The sequence below is a fragment of the Phyllostomus discolor genome, chromosome 11 (assembly GCF_004126475.2).
Source record: "Phyllostomus discolor isolate MPI-MPIP mPhyDis1 chromosome 11, mPhyDis1.pri.v3, whole genome shotgun sequence".
NCBI classification, from domain to species: domain Eukaryota; kingdom Metazoa; phylum Chordata; class Mammalia; order Chiroptera; family Phyllostomidae; genus Phyllostomus; species Phyllostomus discolor.
The window spans coordinates 5,996,876-6,018,081 of record NC_040913.2 but is presented as its reverse complement, the minus strand read 5'-3'; the positions used below and the strand labels follow the sequence as shown (position 1 = coordinate 6,018,081).

Below are 21,206 nucleotides of genomic sequence, written 5' to 3'. Positions count from 1 at the left end.
CATCTACAGGGATTCGATTTGAAACCAAAAATCATTGTATTCCCTATGGCAGGAAATTTTATTTTAGCTGGAACTATTAAATAGCTAATTCTAAGCTTCTTGTGATGGATTATGACTTTTTTCCCCTCAAAAATCTCAAATTAGAAAGCTTTAACCCTGTTACGTGTTTACCATACTATTGGGAATGATTATCATCATCATCATCATCTAAATTCCTACCACGTACCAAGCAGACACTTTGCTAGATAATCAACAAATATTATTTCTACACAGTCGAGCTTAGACTTGGGATTCCCGACAACAGTCTAAATAAAATTCTTGTAAAAATATATATGTCATTTCTAATTCCTATACAAAATTCCCGAGACCGGTAGCGTGGCCACTGGGCAAGGTGCTGGGACCGTGGGCACCCCAGCTCGTCAGTGCGGCGTCCGGCACGGCCGGTTCTGACGGGCAGCTCTTGCCGTACCGCGCTCGTGTTCCAAAACAAGCTGGGTGAGATCCTACTCTATGTAACCACAGTTCCGTTTCTTAAATTCAAATAAACATTCAAAAACATGGTAGTATGTGTTAAAATAATAAATTGTGTTGTACATCACTTAATCTTTACCACAATCCTGCAAGACAGACCCTTTTATCCCACTTTCTTATAGAGAAGCTAAGGCTGAGAGGCTTTGTCAGGAACTCATGCGCGGAGTGGGAATACACAGGGCCAAACAGGTCTTTCTGAATCTTAAAAACGCAGTGATTAGAGTATTTCAGAATTATCTCCTTTGAAAAGAAATATAAGTTAACTAATTACAAGACTGTCCGAAGTAAAAAGTTATAATTATAGTACTAATATTGGCTGGCACACTACAGTGACAAAGTCAATTAATTTTAATTAACTGACTAGGTTAATAGCCCTATGTTAACTAACTATATCTAAAACGTAATAAACTGAAATAAAATAAAATAAAAAATAAAAAAGTACAATTAAATATACACATATATTAGCATCTAGGCCTACTAATGGTAAAAAAAGGAAAGAAAAAATCTGTCAATCAACCTCCACATTTATGTTCTTGTATTTTTCCAAACAAGGGAGCGGGGAGAAAACTCAGCTGACTCTAACACCACGCACGTTAACAGGGCATTATAAGACCAAACACAATGCACTGGCAAAGGGAAACGCCTGGTTTTCAGAGGAAGCTCAAGGATGCCTATTTCATTAGAGAATTATAAACAAACTCCTCACAAAAGGACTCAGATCCACTGCTTACACCTTTAATTAAAATTTATTCTTCAATATTATCTAAATTACTAATAAAATCTGCATAACTATTCCATAACCAACTGCATTCTTTAAAATAGTTCAGAAATATAAAGAAGTTAAGCATTTAGCTTCGCTAGGCCTCACTTTCATCTATAAAATGAAAAAGATGGAGTGAACTTCTAACATCACTTTGAATTCTAAAGCCCTATGAAACAGTAATCACAAGAAACTACCTACAGAAAGTCCAATGAAAAGTTCTGTCAGTAGACACAAAAAATCCAATTTTTTTCAGGAGTGTAAATGTAATGATCATATGTGGAAATGAGAATATTTTGTTTATATCGGATTAAGTAAAATATATCATCAACACAAAAAGAAGTATATATAAAAATTCACCAAGTTTCACACTTAGGATGGGTATTAAGTTGTATCTCAATAAAAGGTTGGTGGAAGAGAGATCAGGGAATAAATATACCTAAAACAACCCCCCCCCCCCCAAAAAAAACCTTCAGTATTTTCTTTATGGTCTGGTGACCACACTTAAGCTAAGTAGGTTAATAATAAGGCTAACCAAAAATTAAGTTCATATAAGCAAATTTTCTTAATTAAAAAAATAACATGGCTGGTTTATGTAATCAACCAAAATAAATAAATAAAAAGTCCACCAAAACAACTTTGGGTGAAGGATTATAGGATTATGATGGTTAAAAATAACTTTAAATATTTAGGAAAACCTCAAGCTATAAAATACTGTGCAATCTCACTGAAGAAATCCATGACATGGGCATGGGCAAACTATCCTTTTAGCTAATTCTGACCACAAATGACCTTAATTCAAAATATTTGAGTATGTGAATTCTTTCATTCAAATATTAGATTTCTTACTGGCTTTTCAATTTTCAGTTGTACATGGTTTAATACATAGTTATTGACATCCTCTTTCATGTAGGGAAAATAAAATTCTCTTTGAAGAAATGGAACCTATTATTTTTGCCTTTTGTAGTTATTTCTTTTTAATAATTTCTAATTAGGAATGCAATAATGCCCTTATTCTTTTTCTATTTCTTTTGAAAGATCATGGCAGAGTGGTTTTGGATCCTTTAGAAAACAGACTTAGAGTGTAAAATTATGAAGAAAAATTAGGGCTAGTGTTTTCAAAGAAAATAAAATCTTTACATTTTTTAAGTTACTGCCTTTAAAATTAATGCCCAATGACAAATAAATCATATCCCTTTTATGCTACTCTGAGCTCAGTCAAACCTTATTAAAATATCCCTTGATTTGCCCAACAGATGTGCCCCTCAACGCTTCCCTGCAAATTGAACGTGTTTAAATCTCGATTTAAATGCACTAGGGGGAGCTCCCTATTTGAAAGAACGTTAAACCATGTGCTTTTGTCTCTTCAGGGTTTCTTTTCTAACTTTTATTCCTGCAAAACAATGACTTTCTGATTTACCTACTGAACTATTTACATCCAGCTTTCACTTAAATTTTTTTAAAAATACTATCCCTGTATTTTACCCCATGCTTATCAACTGCCATTATGACAACTCTGGCCAAGTTACAGTATTTACTTTTCACACTGCTTCTCCAAAAAGAACACAAAGCCAAAGAAAAAACATACACTTACTATACCACTAATAGATTTTAAACCATGTAATAAAAGTCAGCTTTAAATATCATCAGATCTTTAAAACTGTAATTTCAAATTTTAAGATGAAAAATGATGAAAAACTAAAGGTAAATAATCTGATGAAAAAAGTATGGTTTGTGTCTTACTGAGCAAACACTTCATAATTTTTAAAGTATATTGTACTCTATCACCCCATTTAACCCTCTTATTGATTCTTTAATAAGGGTACAATCACTTCATGATTGGCAATCTGGAATAGGAAGGGGGGGGGGGTGGTAAAGGGACTGCCTGCCCAATGATACAAAGTAATGCAAATGTTGTGGTCAGGGGCAGGGTTCCAATTTTCACATCCCTAGCCAACACCTTCTTTTACACAATCCAGTCAAGATGGAGAAAAAACATTTAAGCAAGTCTGACTGTGAAGTCCCCTATCAGCCAACACTAACTGCTGAAAACCATTTTAGGAGGCTTCGAAGACCAGGGGCTTGCTAGGACCTGAGTGGGGAAGGGACAGTCAACTAATGGGGCTGGGACTACATGTCCGCATGCAGAAGGAGGATGGAAACTTACTCTAAAAATACACAAAAAATTTACTCAAAATGAATTAAAAACTTAAATGTAAGACCTAAAAGTTCTAAAAGAGAATATAGAGGAAAAGCTTCAGAGACACTGGATTTGGTAATGGTCACTTAGATATGGCCCCAAAAGCACAGGCAACAAAAGAAAATATCAATACACTGGACTACATCAAAAACGAAAATTTCTGTGCACCAAAGGGCACAATCAATAGAATTGAAAAGGCAACCCTGGAATATGAGAAAGTATTTGCAAATTACCATATGTCATAAGGAATTAATATTCACAACATTTAAGAAACTCCTACAACTCAGAAAAAAATTTTCTTAAGTTAGCAAAGGTCTTGAATAGGCACTTCTCAAAAGCCAATATACCAAAGTCTAACCAGAATATGAAAAGATGCTCAACATAAAAATTAGGTAAATGCAAATAAACCAATGAGATACCACCTCACATCCCTTAGGATGACTAATACCAGAAAAACAGAAAGTAGTAAGTGTTGGCGAGGATGCGGAGAAACTGGAATTCTTGTGCACTGTGGAAATATTAAATAGTGCAACTTCTGTGGGGAACAGTATCACAGTTCCTCAAAAACAGATTTCATACATGACCCAACTGCACTTCAGGGTATATATTCGAAAGGACAGAAAGCAAGGCCTCTCACACCTGCACACCAGTCCACAGCAGCCCTCCCACAACATCCAAGGAAGAGGTGGAAGCAACCCAAGTGTCCGTCAACTAACCGGTAAGCAACGTGTGATATGTCCAATGAAATAGTATTCAGCCTTTAAAAGAAATGAAATACTGACACATGCTACACGTACTAATCTTGAGGATATCATGCTAAGTGAAATAAGCCAGTCACAAAAAGACAAATACAGCTGACCCTTGAAAGTGGGCTTGAACTGTGTGGGGTCCAATTATATGAAGTTTTTTTGTGTTTGTTTTAAATAAGTATGTACTCATCAGTACTAGTCTTTTCTTTAACATTCTTTCCCCTAGCTTACCCTATTGTAATAATACAGTATGCAACGCATATACCATACAAAATGTGTTGACTGTTATCAGTAATACTTCCAGTCAACCACAGGCTATTAGAAGTTAAGTTTCAGGGGAGTCAAAAATAGGGGTCAGTGTCCCTAAACCCAGTGTTGTTCAAGGGTCAACTGTTCTGTGAGATTCCACTTATAGGAGGTATCCCTAGAGTGGTCGAATTCATAGAAGAAGAATGGAGGCTGCCAAAGGCTGGGAGGAGGGAAAAGGAGGAATTACTGTTCAGTGGGCACAGAGTTTCAGGTTTGCAAGATGAAAACGTCCCGGAGATTGGCTGCACACAACTGGCATGTGTATATACCTAGCGTTACTAGACAAACACTGAAAAATGGTTAAGACTGTAAATTCGATGTTATATGTCTTTACCACAATTTTAAATTTAGGGAAAATATTCAGGGACTTAAAAATTTACCGAATACAATTCACCACTGTGCTTCCAGTCCATATTCAGCACAGTAGTGTGTTCAAGTATGATCTACTTTCTTTGGAAAAGCTGTCTATAGGTCAATAAATACCAAGCAGTGGTTAATACATTTGTTGGTAGCCTATGGGAAAACAAAAACCCAAATGGGAATCAAGCTTTCATTTCTTGACCCACCAATGTTAAAAGGAAGCCTGCGTTTGTACCACCTGAGTACTGCATGGATACGGCTTGGGTAAAGGACAGAAAAAGCAGCACGGTACTTCTAGAACTCTACCCGAATTTTCTGCTCAAGAATGAAAAGGTCTTTGTGGCAAAGAATAAAATTGGTTAAATTAGTCTCCCTAAAAGTCATTCTATTTGACCTTATTTAAAAGCCACCATTTTTCAATGAGTCAATACTTGGCACTGAAAATCCTCAAAAAAATTAAACATGCATTGTATCTCATTTTAGGGTACTGGCCAAGGATTATCTTTACAGAGAAGGTAGGACACAAAGTAGTAGGTCAGGTACCATTCTAAGTCCTGGAACCATCTAATCGGCACCAGCACTTTGGGTAGTAGGAGCCTGGCATCAGTCCAGTGACAAAAACGATGAATGACAGGCCGGAATAACATCAAGCATCTAAACCTAATGGAACCTAACTTCAACAAGGGGGCGGGGGGGACAACACTGAAAACAGTGACAGAAAACAGAACAATCTGGGACAAAATGAAAAATAAACCAATCTACATATAAAACTTTAATCAGACTCCTAAAACTTTAGATGTGCTCTAACTTTAGATATTAAGGCTGCTTCAGATTTTCAGTGGCTCTCAAAAGGTCCGCATTATTTTTGAAACTCTGGTGAACACATGTGAAAAAACATACACACACACACACACACACACACATATATCAAATTTAGCTGCAATAAGCAATTTAATGACGTGCTACTGTAATTAAGGGAAGACTGACTAGAAGCTACACATTGTTCCCATGACTGTAGAAATATCAGCACTGATTATCAAAATTAAATATTTATAAGGACTTCTTTTTGTGTGTGTGTGTTTTGTTTTGGGGTTTTGTGTTTTTCTGCAAAAATTTTTTAGTAGGATATTCAAACTGCTTGGGGGGAAAAAGTGCTTGGGGAAAACATTCACCAAGAATCATTCTTTGTTCTCTGATACTCTAACCTCACTGAGACCATGCAAATTCTGTAAGTATCCTAGCTAACATCTCAACGACGTTTTATATGTAAAGTGTGCTAATTTAGCAGATGCAATATAGGTATTAAAAATACATTTGCTTATGGAAAAATCACATATGTACCTATGTATGTGGGGGGAGCAGGGGATCGATACACACAGGCACCCACATTTAGATATTTAACAAAATTATTTAGAAACTTAAAAGGCTTTCAGATGCCCTATAAAATCAATATGCTTTCACCTAGCTCACCTTTTCTCATTTCCTTCAATTATTGTGATTGTTTGTAAGTATTTAGTACTGTGGGCTCCACAGATCCCAGTATAGAGCATGATCAAAGTGAAGTGTTTACATAAAAGCACTGAGGTTACAGAATAAAGGTACTCCACAGAAAACAGGCAGATAGAAAGTACTTTTAGAATAAAAAGAAAAGACATGAACTGAATTTAGTCTTAAACATCTGAGACATCCAAAATTCTTCGCAATTTATCCTTTCATTGAATTGTAAATGTATACTATCTAAATCAGTAAGAGAAAGTCTTAAGATGAAAAATATCTTCTGGAAAGATGTCGTCTTCTCACTAAACACTTTACTCAATCATTTTAATTTGGAAGCTGTGGCTTCTTCCTGAATTAGTGTAATGCTAGTGTCATTTTTTTTATGTGCCAATTCAGGACTTAAGCATTACTATTACTCCTGGCCTCCTTGCTTATTCATCAGAATAGCTGAGAAGTATTACCCCTCCCCATTCTTCAATTAATAAATCCTAAAGTGCAAAAGCCTCCTAATCTCCAGGCTCTTCTCTTGTTCAAAGTGGTAACGGCACAGCAGGACCACCTTCCACCTCAAACTTTCTGTAAGTTTTATCAGCAAGAACTTAAGAGACTTCCAGTGGAAGATGGCAACTGGGAAAAGGAAAATACAGGTGTAAATTACAAGTGCCCTCAGCCTCTCCACGATAATCATTTTTTCTAAGAAAGTATCCTAAGAAATATTTTTAATTAGCTTGTAGGAAGTGCATGTGTCTGTCTTCCTCACTTATGAAATGGGATGCAGAGAGATAGGAAATCATAAGTCCTGCCATAAACCTGACAATCTGACAACCAAAAAAGGACCCTAACCCTAACTAACCAAATAATGGCACATTTTAAATTTGTTTTTGAGCTGAAGGAAATTTAGACCAAAATCTGAATCAATGAAAGACTGTAGAGTACTACATATGACAAAGGACTATGAAAGGGAAAGAAATCCATTATTTTACAGAAACAAACTGAAAAATTCATGGTAAATCTGCCTAAATTACTGAGTTGCAAAATAAAGCAACACAGAAGGGGAAGACAAGAAGATTAATGTGCCAAGTTTACCTAATTAAACAAAGGAAGAACAATTAGATAAAAACAGAAACAAAGTGACTCTGAATTGCAACTACTTTAAATGTTGTATGGTTAAATTTCCCCTAAGAAGTAAAGTACACACATTTCTAAACCAAAGGAACAATTCAGTTTCTTTCTATATGAATCCACCACAAGTTGTACTAACATTACTCCCCCCTGAAATTTGTGAAACTCATTAAAACAGTGGCTCATGAAACTTGCAAAAAGAACAAAATGTATATCTAAATGTATCATTGTGATAAGTGCTTTGCACTACAGCATAAAAATTCAACTTTCGGTTTAATAGTCTTCTATGTGTAACATTACACACACATCTTTTATTTTCCAGGCCTGCAATCTCAGGAAGTTGTAACAGACTACCTTACATTCTTCCCCAGTGAACCACCATGTGATTTAAAGCTTTTGTCTCACCTTCTAATAGATAAAAGCAAGTGCAGTAGAGGGAGGAGGTGGCAAGGTGGGAGGTAAGGGAGTAAGAAACAGCCTCTTTTCCAAGGTTTTAGAGGAAAGTAAATGAAACCAACGAACTGGACCTGCCATTTAATTCAGGAACAAATTCAGGCTGCATAGTAGCATGTTGTGTAAGCTTCAAAAAAGCTGAGAAATTCTAATATATTTGGCCAATTATTGCACTCCAATGAAAGTCTTACCTTACAATATGGCTAGGTTAAATTAAACCCTGATACAACAAACAGAAGAATTTCCTCTAACATTTTTACTAATATAGAAATGAAGGCTACTATTTAACTAGTAAAGTACTGCAGACAAATTGCCTGTAGGTAACCAGAGAAATTTGAGTGAGTCTTTACCCTTTTGTGTGATGAGTGCAAAGTATTAAAACCAAATTCATGTCAACATTAGAGCAAAGAATTCAGTTTCTAATTCTGAATACAGGTACATTTTAAGAAGGAAAAAGGGCCATAAAACCATATATATACAGTATGGTCAGAGTTTCACTTTCATGTTATGTGTGTGTCTTACTTTACTCTGAAATGTTTTATACTTGTACTTCATGTCATATAGTTTTTGGACTGGACTGGGTTTTTCCACAAAAAGAAAAATCAACTTTTTTTCCACCTTAATGTTCAACCTACCTGCCCATAGTTGTCTATGCCAGTTACTAATCTATTTAAATTTAATAAATCAAAAGCTGTCCTTAGGGATTGGCCAAGAGTCGTAAGTCCTTCTGCCTGCAGGTTTTTCAGTTCATTCATAAACGTTGCATGGTTTTCTTTCCATCCGGCCTAAAAAGAGAAATGTAAGATTTTTTTTCCCCTCATATTTTAAAGGCATGTATACACGGACAACCTTTCCAATCTGTGGCTGCTCAAGGGGCTGTTTCACTTCCCACTACGGTGTGATTCACGTGTCGATACCTTACCACCGCTGCAGAAACTCCTCCAAAGGGGGCCAAGAACAACCCTGCAGCTTCCGACAGCCTAACTGCTTGCTAACTTCCCTGGGAAACCGACTCCCCTGACCTAATACCCAAAAGGTGGCGATGCAAAGTGCTCGTGGAAAACGGACGTGAGCAGGACTTCCGAAGTTAACCGACAGCTGCCCCTCGGACCCGCGGCCTCTCCGGGAGAAGCCGAAGCCCGAGCTCTGCAGCCCCCTCCCCGGCTCCCCTGGCTCCCCCGGCTCCCCCGGCCGGGTGGCCGGCTCGCCAGCCTCGGGCCGATTCCCCTTTAACGCCAGCCCGGGCTCGGCTGGCGGCGGCCGGGCCCGCTGTCACTCGGGCTAACTTGAATAAATATCCCCCACAGTTCATTGCTGCCGCTCCCGCCGCGGAGGGGAAATGTCGGCCATGTTGATCGCAGCGCCGCCGCCGCCGGGCCGGGCTGGGGAGGGGACGGCGGCGGCCCCGCGACTCCGCGCCGCGCCGGGACGCTTCGGGGCGGGGGAGGGGGTGGGAGTCCGTGGGGGAGAGGACCTCAGCGCCTAGAGCACGGCGGGTGGGGGAGGGGAGCATAATGAAGGGTGAATGGGGGGGTGGGGAGGGCAGCGAGGAAGGAACAGGGAAGGGAAGGGGGAGGGCGAGGGCTGTTACCTTGATAGCATAGGGCGGCTCTTCGAAAGTGACCAGCATATACCTGTCTCCTCTGCTGGCAGGATCCCGGGCCCGGAGCTGCGGGAGAGCGGGTGGGGGACGGGAGGAAGAACAGGGCCAGCGAGAGGGAAGCACACAGGCGAGGTTACAAGGCGGAGAAGGGGCGCCCAGCGGCCCGCAGCCCCCCCCCCACAGTACCGCACACGCAGCGGCCACCCCTCCACGCCGCCCCCCGACACACAGATCGGCTCCTCCACACCGCCCGGGGCCGAAGCCCGGGCCCGGGCCGAGCACGGCTCGCAGCGCCCGCCCGCCCGCGCGGTGGGGGAGGGGGTCCCCGAGCCCAGCAGCTCCCGCAGTCAGGTCCCCGACACCTCCGCCTCGCCGCCCCCGGCCGCGCTCCCCGCCACCCCTGCCGCCCGTGGGCTGCCTGGCCGGGGTCGCCGCCCGGGCTCGGTCAGTCGGTACCTTCATGAAGGTCTCTACCGCGCCTTTGGCCGTGTCCAGGTAGGTGGTGCCCAGATGGCTGCGCTGGTTCATAGAGGCAGACGTGTCTATCAGGAACAGTAAGATGGGCATAGTGCTGGCCGGGGACACCGGGGCCCGAGGTGGAAGAGAAAGAGGAGATGGTAGAGGTGGAGGCGCCGGTGGCAGCGACCGCCGCTACGCGGGGCGGGGGAAGCGCGGTCCCCGAGTGGAAAACACCGTCTGGGTCTTTCCTCCGGCTGCGGGGAGTTTCTCCCCCGATAGTTGAGAGGAAACTCCCAGACCCAGTCCTCCCCGTCGTACCCCCGTCTCCGCCTCCTCCTGCCTGCCTGCCCGCTGGGGCGGGCGCCCGGCCGTCTGTCGGTCGGTCCGTCCCCCCCGCCTCGGGGGTCCCGTCCCCGCTCCCGGTCCCTGTGTGTGTCCCAGCGGGAGACGGGCCTGGCTCCCCACCCCACCCCCGATGCAGGGAGTGGGGACCGGGGAGCTGACGAAGAGGGGAGTGGGCTAAAGGGAGATTGGCCCTGGGGCTGTTGGGAGAAGTTTCAGGGACTCCCTCCGCACCCCAGCAGTGTCACCACTTTCTCAGCCCCTCTCGCTACTGAAGCGCTTTTCTCTCTCACACTCCGGTTTTAACTCGGGCAGGGGCTGCAGAGGCACCGCCCCCTGACACGTCCTCGCGCCACGTGACGCACCGCTCCGCCGTCCCATTGGCCATTCCCTGGCCTCTCATTAGCATATTCAAACAGCTCAGGGTGAGGGCGAAGCTTGTAGGCCGGCTCCGGGAACTGTTAGTGAGCACGCGTGAAGGCGGGGAAGGCGGGAGCGCGCGGGAGCGAGCGTGAGGGTTAAGCAGGGCGGTCGGCAGACGCGGAGGCGGGCTTCGGGAAGGGGCGGGGACGACGGGCCGCGGAAGGATCGCGGGGTGGGGGCCGTAACCGCGTCGGCGCGCGCAGGCTGCGGCTGTGAGTCTGCGCGTCAGAGCCGCGGGACTCTCCTTGGCCGGTGGAGGTGACCGGGGTCGGGGAAGGGAAGTGGACGCTGGCCTCACCTTCCCTTCCGAGGTCGCTGTAGCAAACCCCTTTCCCCGGGGGGCGAGAGAGGCGGCGATCAGTTAAGGGTCAGACGCCCGGCCAGGGGAAGGAGGCACGCCCGCGGCCGGCGGAGGAGTTGCCGGGGCCTGGGAGGGCCGGCCCCCGCGTAGGCGGGCCGGGGGCGGGGGAAGGGAAGTGCGAGGTTGTTTATGACCGGGGACTCATCTCCGCGAGTCGCGCCGCTCCCTCCGGGGAGCGAGGTCGGGCGCTGCCCTCTCCCGTGCCGGCCTCTCTCGGCCTCGGGGGGGCAGCCTGCGGTGAAGGCCCGACCCCGAGCTGGTCGGGAGCCTTCTGGTCGGAGGACCTCCCAAAAAGGGAGCAAACCACCGTTTTTCTAACTCAGCCCTAAAATGGCTTTGGGGGGGCGGGCGGGAGTCTCGACAAACAGTTTGTGTCCCAGGTTAGTCTCAGAAATAACCCGTGTTACCCAAAGAAATACATTCCCAAACCATGTTTCCTGATGGCCGTAGGCCTATCCGGCTCAGAGCTAAAAGGGGCCTGAGCAAGCCAACATGGAATAGACTTTTAAAACGAAGAAACTAACTTCAGCTTGCTCAGGTGACCCAGAACGGGTCCCCGTAACCCTACCTGTCTCTGTCCTTTCACTCTTGATTGTCTCACGCTTGTCCAAATACTGCGCGAGGGACGAGGTTCTGGGTTACAACAAGCCCCACCACGCCTGAAGTCATGAATCCTAAGTGTCGAAGGAAAACGGTGTCCTCAAATACACTCGTTAAAAACCGAGGACCACCTGAAATACAAGTTGAATCAGGGACATATCATCCTTTATGAGATTAGGTATTTATGGGGCCTCTCCTACCAGCTTTGTATTTTAATTTCTTTTTTACTCTTTACGCTGGAATTCTTTATTATTTACCTACTGTTCTTTTTTTTAATTGTCCCTATTGACAGTAACGCAGGAGACGTGCCTTGTGGCAATTGAAATACTGAGTTTCATCACTTGGACTTTTTCTAATGTTTAAGACAACCTCTGAGTTTTTCGTGGTAATAGGGCTATTTCAGTAATATGCTGTATGTACCATAAAAGAATGGGACATTTTTAAGAAATTTGAACTACAGAATAAGATGAAATACAGGCTTTACTTACATCCAGTATTTGCTGAGGGTCAGTGGAGTTAAATTATTAAAGTATGGTCCCTGCCTTCAAAGAGTTTATGGTTTTTCTTTTTAAGAAAAATGTTATTTACTACAAGGCAGAAAGTGATTAGGTAGTAAGTAACTCAGAAAAGACAAAAAGTTATTACCCTGGAGACACACGAGACCATTTCCCAGGATCTTTCCCAGGATCGGCTGTGCCTTAAAAGCAATGCTTCTAAAACTGGGATTCAAGGCCTGGAGCCACAAGTCAGAGTCCTTCAATGCTGGAGAACATTTGTCTTTGTTTTAACAATAAACAGGTTGTTTGAGCAGTTCTAAAGACAAAAACTAGGCCTTCAAAGTGATCATTTGCAACTGAAAGACTTTCATGGAGTTGGTCTTGAGCTGTCCCTGTCAGCCCTCTTCCTACTGGCCCGTGGACCCCTGCCTGTGCAAAGATGCGTACCCTTGAGTCCCTGGGATGTGGTGGAGCCAGGAGATACAGCCCAGGAGAGCCAAGTCCAGTGAGCCAACCTGGAGCACACATCCAGAACCTATGCTTATGATGGCGCCTGGGGTCAAAGGCCAGGCCTCCAGTCCAGAAGCCCGGAAGCGCTTGGAGGGCAGGGCCCAGAGGCACAACAGCAAGGAAATCAGGACAAACGTAGCAAATCAAGAGGCAATCAGAAACCAGGAGCGTTGTGTTATCCCTAGACAAAATTGTGAAATAGGCCAAGTTTATTCTTAGTGGTTCTGGTTGGCAGTTAAGCTGTTGATTGATGGTGGCTTAAAGCAGTGGTTCTGGGCCAGGAGGTGCCCATCAGCACTACCTGTAGAGCAGAAACCCCATAATAAATGTCCCAAATCCCTGTACCCAGAGGAAAGTGATTCAATAGAATCAGTATGGGCCCTAGTTCATCTCATTTTTTAAAAAGCTCTTCAGATTGAAATAAAAAAAAATAAAAAATAAAAAATAAAAAAAAAAAAAAAAAAAGCTCTTCAGTTGAGGCTTACAAACAATGCCGATTAAAGTATAAAAACTATGTATGTATCTAGCATTTATTATTACCTTTAGAATTATTACATTTCTTAAACTCCTAAAATCTGCAAACTAAAGGGAAAAAAACTATAAATGTGACACCAATATAGTTAACAGTGGATTTGCATCATATGTTTATGTAAATTACTTGAATTCACCTATGTATTACAAAAAATAAAAAGAGAAAACTAAATAGTGCTGGAGATTCCCACTGTTCTCCATGGTGAGCTTAGGCCTTGGAGTAAAGCACGAGATGGGGAACATGAATTTGTTCTTCCCTCAATCTCTCTGATTCTAGCAAGATTGTGGTTGTGTTATGTGCAGGCTTATTTTTGTAAAGCATGGCTTCTAAATGCAAGCCAAGCATTTCATCAGATTTCAGCTGAAGAAACTGAGGTCTGCAATGCTGGGGGGAGAACTAGTTGGAGTCCTGTGTGCTAAGCCCTGGGCCACCACAGCCTAGGGGGGGTAGGTAAGACATTTCTGGGAGGCCATTGGTCAAAAGAGGTGAGTGGGAGAAAACTTGCTTTAAAATGCTGCCCAAATGCTAGGGCTCCAGTTTTCAAGGGAATGGATGAGTTACGCGAAACCTGAAAGAATAGGGACTACATTGTTGAAATGGAGCTATTCTAACAGAAATAAAAACGGATGAATTAGATGCAGTTGAGGAAGGCAACCACATGTGGACGTGGCCACAGGGAAGGTAAAGAGGGGCGTGGAGGGATGGAACTGACAGACCTTGGCGATATGGGTGGAGGCGGGCAGAATCATATCTTTTAGATTAAACCCATCCTGTGTCATATAAAGTGGGTATCATCCCACTACTGGTAATGACAAATTCTAATAAGAACCAGCAGTGTTTATTCAGTGATTTTCCAAATAGTCATTGAATCTCAAATGTGTGCAGGAGTGGGAATTTAGCAGTGAAGAAAACAGGAAGGAAAAGGCCTGTCCTTACGAAGTTTACATTCTAGCAGAAGAGGTGGACAAGGAGCTAAGTAAATTACATGGCATATTTACTCTAAGTGCTAAGGAGGAAAAATAAAGTGGGGAAAAGGTAACTAAAGTGTTGCAAAGGGAGAAGAGTTGCAGTTTTGGAGAAGAGGGAGGGCATCAACGAGAAAAAGGACACTGGAGACCTGAAAGAGGAGAGAGACAGCTGTGCGGACGTCTATGGAGAGACAGGTTTTATCCGTTTACTGACATTTAGCAAAACATCCGTGGTTTGAATGGCTGACACATACTAAAGTCTTATCTGTTGATACGTATTCTTTGCGGATAGTAATCTTATTCTTACAAATTTCAATAGTAAGTATTCTTTGAGGATAGATAGTACATACTTTATTAATAGCAGTAGTCTAATAATAAATATTCTTAGCCGATACAAGTTCTCCTTGATAGGCAGAACACCAATTATTCATTAAATATTATTGAGAGGTTTATTTATTTTAAAGTCAACAGGTATGTTTGTAGATTCTAAGGATTCAGTGTTAAATGAGGTAGACTTAATACCCTCAAATCATTGCAAGAGAAAATACAGGACTCAAAGTAGAATTTCAGATAATGCCTAATTTTTTAGTATATATACCAACTATTACATAGAACATACTTATAGTAATGTTACCAAATTTAACAGGGCATCCTGTATTTTAATTTGCTGAATCTGGCAATTCTAAGCCCTTACTGAATTTACAACCTAACCCCCTGAGGGCAGAGATTAGGAAATAAAATTAGCGTTCGGTGGACATACTGTATGGCCAGGGAAGCCCGAAAATGGAAAGCCCTGGAGCTACGTGTGTGGAGGGAGCCGGTCTGCCAACCAGGAACACCCACCCCTAATTAAGAGCAAGAAATAAACTTGTCGTATTTCAACCATGTGTGTCGGATGCGTTTGTACTACGGCCTCTTTGTTATTCCAGCTTAACCTAACTCAGTGTGTCTGTCCACGGGCCCACATTCACTCCAGAATCAAAAGTTGTCATGCACTACACCAACAACTAATTTAAAAAATAGGAAATAAAGGCAACAGAGAGGTAGGCCATACCCTAAACATGCTTGTACTGTAGCCATCATTCTAACCTGGCTTTAAACATGAGCAGCATGAGGGACATGAGATCACTCTAAGAAAACCACATGATTTGATGTTTTCCCCACACGAAGAACAGTGTATGTTATTTCTGGCTATTAAAATATTTTCAGTATTTTTTCTTTTAAACTTACTGAATATAAGTTATTGAATATAAAAACAAAGTGTTGAAGGCTCTGAGAATTATAAATAAGACATGATTTCTGACTTCAGAAAGTGTAGGGCCTAGTAGGGAAACTCGGGGTACATGATAATAGCCAACATGTAATCAGTGCCAAAAGGTAAGTGTAAATCGTTATGGAACTGAAGTGGGAAACTCAGACTGGAGAAGGGGAGAATAAATCAACTGGATAAAGAAGCATTTTCTTTCAAAGCTTTGTAATTCCCTAACTTTAAATATATTTAAAATGTTTAAGATTTTTCAAAACTGCAAGAATAACAAAAACAAAAGTCAATATCTCTACCCAGATAGCTACTGATAAACATTTATATTAAATAAAATTAGGGTCATTTAATATATTCTTTCCTATCCTGCCTCTTTTCTACTATTAATGTTACCATTTTTCATTAAATATTTTTTGAATAAGACTTTTAGTAAATGCATGATATTCCATCTTATGGATATATCGTCATTTATTCTCTTATTACTGGGTTTTTTAAAATTTCCCAGATGTTTTACTTTTGTAAATAATGATGCATGGAACAGCCCTCTAAGTAAATCTTTGCATTAATTCAGACACTATCGTTTGGACACTAGTTACTGCTCTGAGTGTCAGAGATACATCAGTGACCAAAAAGTCCCACATCCCGTCCCTAATGGGGAGGAGCAGAAAGAGATACTAACAATGGAAGTGACATATTATGTCAGATAGTGACAAGTGCTCTGGACAAAAATAGAGCAGAAAGAGGAATAAGAAGTGGTGGGGCCAGGTGTTTTCCTTCTAAACCTATACTATAGAAATAACCAAAACACGGAGTGGCACTCGATAAATGCCAAAAAACAGAGGTTCAGAAAACTGGGGAACTTTTACACAAGAGGGCAAGACAAGAAAGAGAAACCAAGATAATTAGGAGAGAAGAAGGTGGACAACCAAGGAACTCAACTTGCCAAAGCAGTTTCGGAACGGAGAATTTTTTTTTTTTAAATTACTGAAACATCAAAATGAAGCCTAAACAAAAGACATTCGATGAGAAAGCCTGGTTGACTTTCGTAAGGGTCTTGTTACTGGAACACAGAGACAAAAGAAACCATGTTAATTAGATCACCAGGGATTTTAGGAAATAACTGAAGGCGGAGACTATAAATTTTCCTTTCCGCACTAAAAAAGAGAATGGGTTGGTATTCCACGGGGCCAAAGAGGACCTTTACTGTAAGGGGAAGGAAAAACCTAAACATGTTTTTAGGTAGAGAAAGAGCAGGGGGAACCTAAAGACCTTGGAGAGGTGTGTCTGGTACGTCTCAGGGGCGGGCAGGGTCAGGGTAGAGGTCACAGGTGGGGAGTTGGTGGGGGAGGGGCAAGTAGGTGGAAGTTACACTCACCACCTCCCAAGGCCAAACTGGAATAACAGCTAGAACATGAAACAATGCCCTGGCTCAGGGCTCAGTGGATTGAGCGCTGGCCTGTGAACCAAAGGGTCACTGGTTTGGTTCCCAGTCAGGGTACATGCCTGTGTTGTGGGCCAGCCCCCAGGTTGGGCGCATGTGGGCACCTCATCAATTTTTCTCTTGCACATCAAAGTTTCTCTCCCTCTTGTCATTCCGTCCCCTCTCTCTAAAACTAAATAAATAAAATCTTTAAAATAGAGAACAATCAACCTGAATAACCAGCTAGACAGAAGTCTTAGAATCAGGGATTTGGAGAAGAAGCCACATGAAGACAGGCAGGAAGGGCGGAGATGCGGAAAGGGCGGACCCTGCTCCCACAGGCAAGCAGCCAAGACTCTGGAGGGACACTCAGCATCAAAGTTTCCACCTGAGGTGGGGGGGGGGGGGGGGGGGGGGGGGGCAGCTCCTTTCAAGGCTCCACAGCCCAGAGCACCAGCGGCAGAAGAGGTGCCCACATAATAACATCTGGCTGTGAAAATCAGCAAGGATTCCGTCCGCCTGGGAGAGACAAGGGTCTGCTAGAGATGCAGGCGCCCTCACGAAGGGTCAGTGCACAAAGTCTCATTTGCAGCCATTCGCCCTGGGCTCCCACAGGGGCAGGGCAGGGCCGCCCAGTCACAGGAGGCCAGGCTAGGGTTTGTGGCTCTCGGGCATGGATGGGGGGACAGCCACCGGATCCCCTGTGCTGAGTCCCTCTCCCACAGTGCAGACCCCCATCTTTCTTGGGTGGAGCACTCCCCTCCTTAGAACATCAGCCTGAGGGGCACAGCAGCCCCACCCTTCGGAACTCACACTCGCTGAGAAGTCCCCTGCCTCCGCCAAGGATTAGAGGTATAGAGAGACTGGGGGGGCAGGGGGGGGTGTCCATCAGGGACTGAGTTGTGTGGCTTCAGGCCAGGGCCATTTCCCCCGCACTTCCCTGAGAACCTGGCCCGTGCCTCTCCCCTCCACCCTCCCCTCCACCAGAGATCTGCTAGCCCCACCCTTGGGGCTGCTGGGGGGGAGGGAGGAAGAGGTGGGGATGCCACCCTCCCACCTCCTGGTGGTCCAGCTCTGCCCTGCCAAGCAGGCACCCCAGGAGTTCTGGGCATAGTCCAGGAAAGACAGTTGCGTGGCCCCGGAGCAAGGGCCACTCCCCCCAATTTCACCCAAGCCACCCCAGCATGGCAGTTTCACCAGCCCCACCCTCCCAACACCTGGCGCCCCTGCCCTTCCGAACTGGGACCCTCGGCAGAGTCCGGAGCAGGCTGACCGGCGTGGCTCTAGGACGGGGGCCGTCTTTCCCTCACATGCCCAGTCGATGCGGAGCCTTCCCTTCACGTGGCCACACTTGGGTCTGTGCCTGATAAACCACGCTGGCCTCACCCTGATGACTTTCTGAGGCCCTTTCCTACCACAAAGGTCTGCAGGCATCCGGCAGGTGGCAGCTGGACTTGGTGTACCCTGGGGCTCCTGCTGAGTGGCCCCAGACCCAGCACTGGCACCAAGTGTGAACCTCTATCAATCTGGTGAACGCCACTCGCCCTGTCTGGTGACTCACTAAGGACCTACCTCGTACAACTTGAGTGCCACCGTAGGCTTTCTCAGTGGCGGAGCTTAGCAACCAGGCAGAAGGCGAAGGCAGGCAGAGGTGGATCTCAGGGTGACTGGGGCCTTTGCTAACCTGTTTCAGAGTCACCACTGGTGGAAGCCGGCTTTGGCACACAGCTTGGTCCTTCCCACGCACACCCAGGCCCAGCAGAGGCGGCCACAAACCGTGGATCGCATTTCAGCCCCACACAGGTTGCTTGGGGCCAGACCCAGACAGTGTCTACCATTGACCAGCACCAGAGTTCCTCCCGAGAGCCCCCACAACCAGCGGCCAGCTTCAGACAGCATCGGAACAGGATCCAGTTCGCCCCACAAGCAGTGCATCCAAAGGGCGGTCTCGGCAGGCACCAGACCCTGCTGAGGTGAATTCCGCTTCACGTGCTCAGCACCTGCACGACAGCTGGTGTATTGTGATTAGGGGCGTTCTCACACCCAGCCTGAGGGTGGACCCCACACACAAACAAGCCAATAGCAGTCAGGACTCAATTATAACAAGAAGGTTTCCTTAACCCAACGAGGGAAATTTCTGGCGCACCCAGCTCAGGTGATCAAGGAGACTGCGCCACTGGGTCCCACAGGACACCTGCTCCATGAGGCCACCCTACCAAGACTGGGAGATGTGGCAAATCTGCCTAATACACAGAAACAAACACACAGAGACAGCCAACATGGAGAGACAACGAAGCATGCCTCACATGAAGGAACGGGAGAAACCTCCAGAAACAGAGCTAAGTGAGATAGAACCAATTTACCAGAGAATGTAAAAAAAAAAAAAAAATGGCTACAAGGATGCTCAAGGAACTTAGGGAGAACTCCAGCAGCATGAAAAAGAACACAGAACCCATAAAAAAAGACCCCAACAGAAATGAAGAACACAATATCTGAAATGAATACACTAGAAAGAATAAACGGTAGATTGAATGAAGCAGAGGATCGAATCCGCAGTTTGGAAGACAAGGTAGCAGAAAACACCCGATCAGGGCAGCAGAAAGAAAGAAGAATTTTTAAAAATGAGGCTATTTTAAGGAACCTTCGGGGCAATGTGCAGCTTGACATCATCTGCACCATGGGGTCCCAGAAGGAGGAGAGAGACGGCAAGGAACGGAAAGCCTATCTGAAGAAAGAGTGGCTGAACATTTCCCTAACTTGGTGAAGGAAAAACACATAAGCCCAGGAAGCACAGACAGTCCCAAGCAAGATCAACCCAGAGAAGCCCACACCAGGACACTTTATAATTGAAATGACAAAGGTTAAAGACAGAGAGCGAATCTTAAAAGCAGCAAGACAAACAGTTAGTTACCTGCAAGGGAGTGCCCATAAAATTTCAGCTGATTTCTCAACAGAAATATTTCAGGCCAGAAAGAATTGGCATGAGATATTCTAAGTAATGAACAGCAAGGACTTACAACCAACACTACTTTACCCAGCAAGATGAAGAAGGAGAAGAACATAGTGAAAAGAATAAAATGGCAATAAATATGTACCTATCAGTAATCACTTTAAATATAAATGGTTTAAGTGCTCCAATCAAAACACGTAGGATAGCTGAAAGGATAAGAAAACAAGACCCATCTCTATGCTGTCTACAAGAGACCCACCTCAAAAGATGCACACAGATTAAAAGTAAACAGGTAGAAAGAGATATTTCATGCAAATAGAAAGGAAAAATCAAAAGCTATAACAAGAGACACAGAAGAACACTTCATAATGATACAGGGATCAATCCAAGAAGAGGATAAAACCCCTGTACAGATTCATGTACCCAGCATAGGAGCACCGAAATACATAAAGCAAATCTTTTCTCTTTTTTAAATTCATTATGTAAAGCATATCTTGATGGCCATGAAGGGAGAGATTGCCAGTAATATAGTCATAGTGGGGACCTTTAGCATCCCATAGACATCAGTGTATAGGTCTTCCAGACAGAAAGTTAACAAGGAAGCAGTGAACTTAAATGACACACGAGATCAGATGGTTTAAAAATATCTTCAGAGCATGCATCCCAAAGCACCGGAATATACATTCTTTTCAGGTGCACATGGAATATTTTCTAGGATAGACCACATGTGAGGACACAAAACAAGTCTCAGGAAATCTAAGAAGATGGAAATCATATCGAACATCTCCTCTTACCATAATGATATGAAACTGGAAATCAATCACAAGAAAAAAAAACTGAAAAACACACAGAGACATGGACATTAAATCATACGTACAGCGAATGGGTTAACAAGGAGCTCAAGGAAGAAATCAAAGGACACTCTGATAAAAATGAAAAGGAGAACACAACCACCCAGAACCTATGGGACACAGCAAAGGCAGTCCTGAGAGGGAAATTCATAGCATTGCAGGCCTACCTCAGGACATTTAAAAATCTCAAGTAAGTAATTTAACGTTACACTTAAAGGAACTACAAAAAGAACAACAAAGCCCAAAGTGAGTAGAAAAGAAGGAAATAATAAAAATCAGAGCAGAAATAAATGAAATAGAGTCCAAAAAAATAATACAAAATAACAATAAAACCAAGAACTGGTTCTTTGAAAATATAAACAAGATGGACAAACCTTTAACCACACTCATCAAAAAGAGACAGAGAGAGTGAGAGAATTCAAATAAATATAATCGGGAATGAAATAAG

General features: G+C 43.8%; 1 protein-coding gene across 2 annotated transcripts in view; it reads right to left on the bottom strand.

Moving 5' to 3' along the window:
- INTS6 (integrator complex subunit 6) overlaps positions 1-11,270 on the bottom strand; it is a 73,185-nt gene extending 61,915 nt beyond the window's left edge. Inside the window, exons 1-4 of one of the 2 annotated variants that reach the window (XM_028526428.2) lie at positions 11,107-11,270; positions 10,041-10,155; positions 9,573-9,650; positions 8,617-8,766 (exon numbers count right to left, since the gene is read on the bottom strand). In XM_028526428.2, coding sequence (XP_028382229.1) covers positions 8,617-8,766; positions 9,573-9,650; positions 10,041-10,151 — 339 coding nt within the window. In that variant the 5' untranslated portion in view covers positions 10,152-10,155; positions 11,107-11,270. Of the gene's footprint in view, positions 1-8,616; positions 8,767-9,572; positions 9,651-10,040; positions 10,156-11,106 lie in introns of those variants that run through there. The other variant, XM_028526432.2, reaches the window with a different exon arrangement.
- Between the last annotated feature and the right edge of the window lie 9,936 nt (positions 11,271-21,206).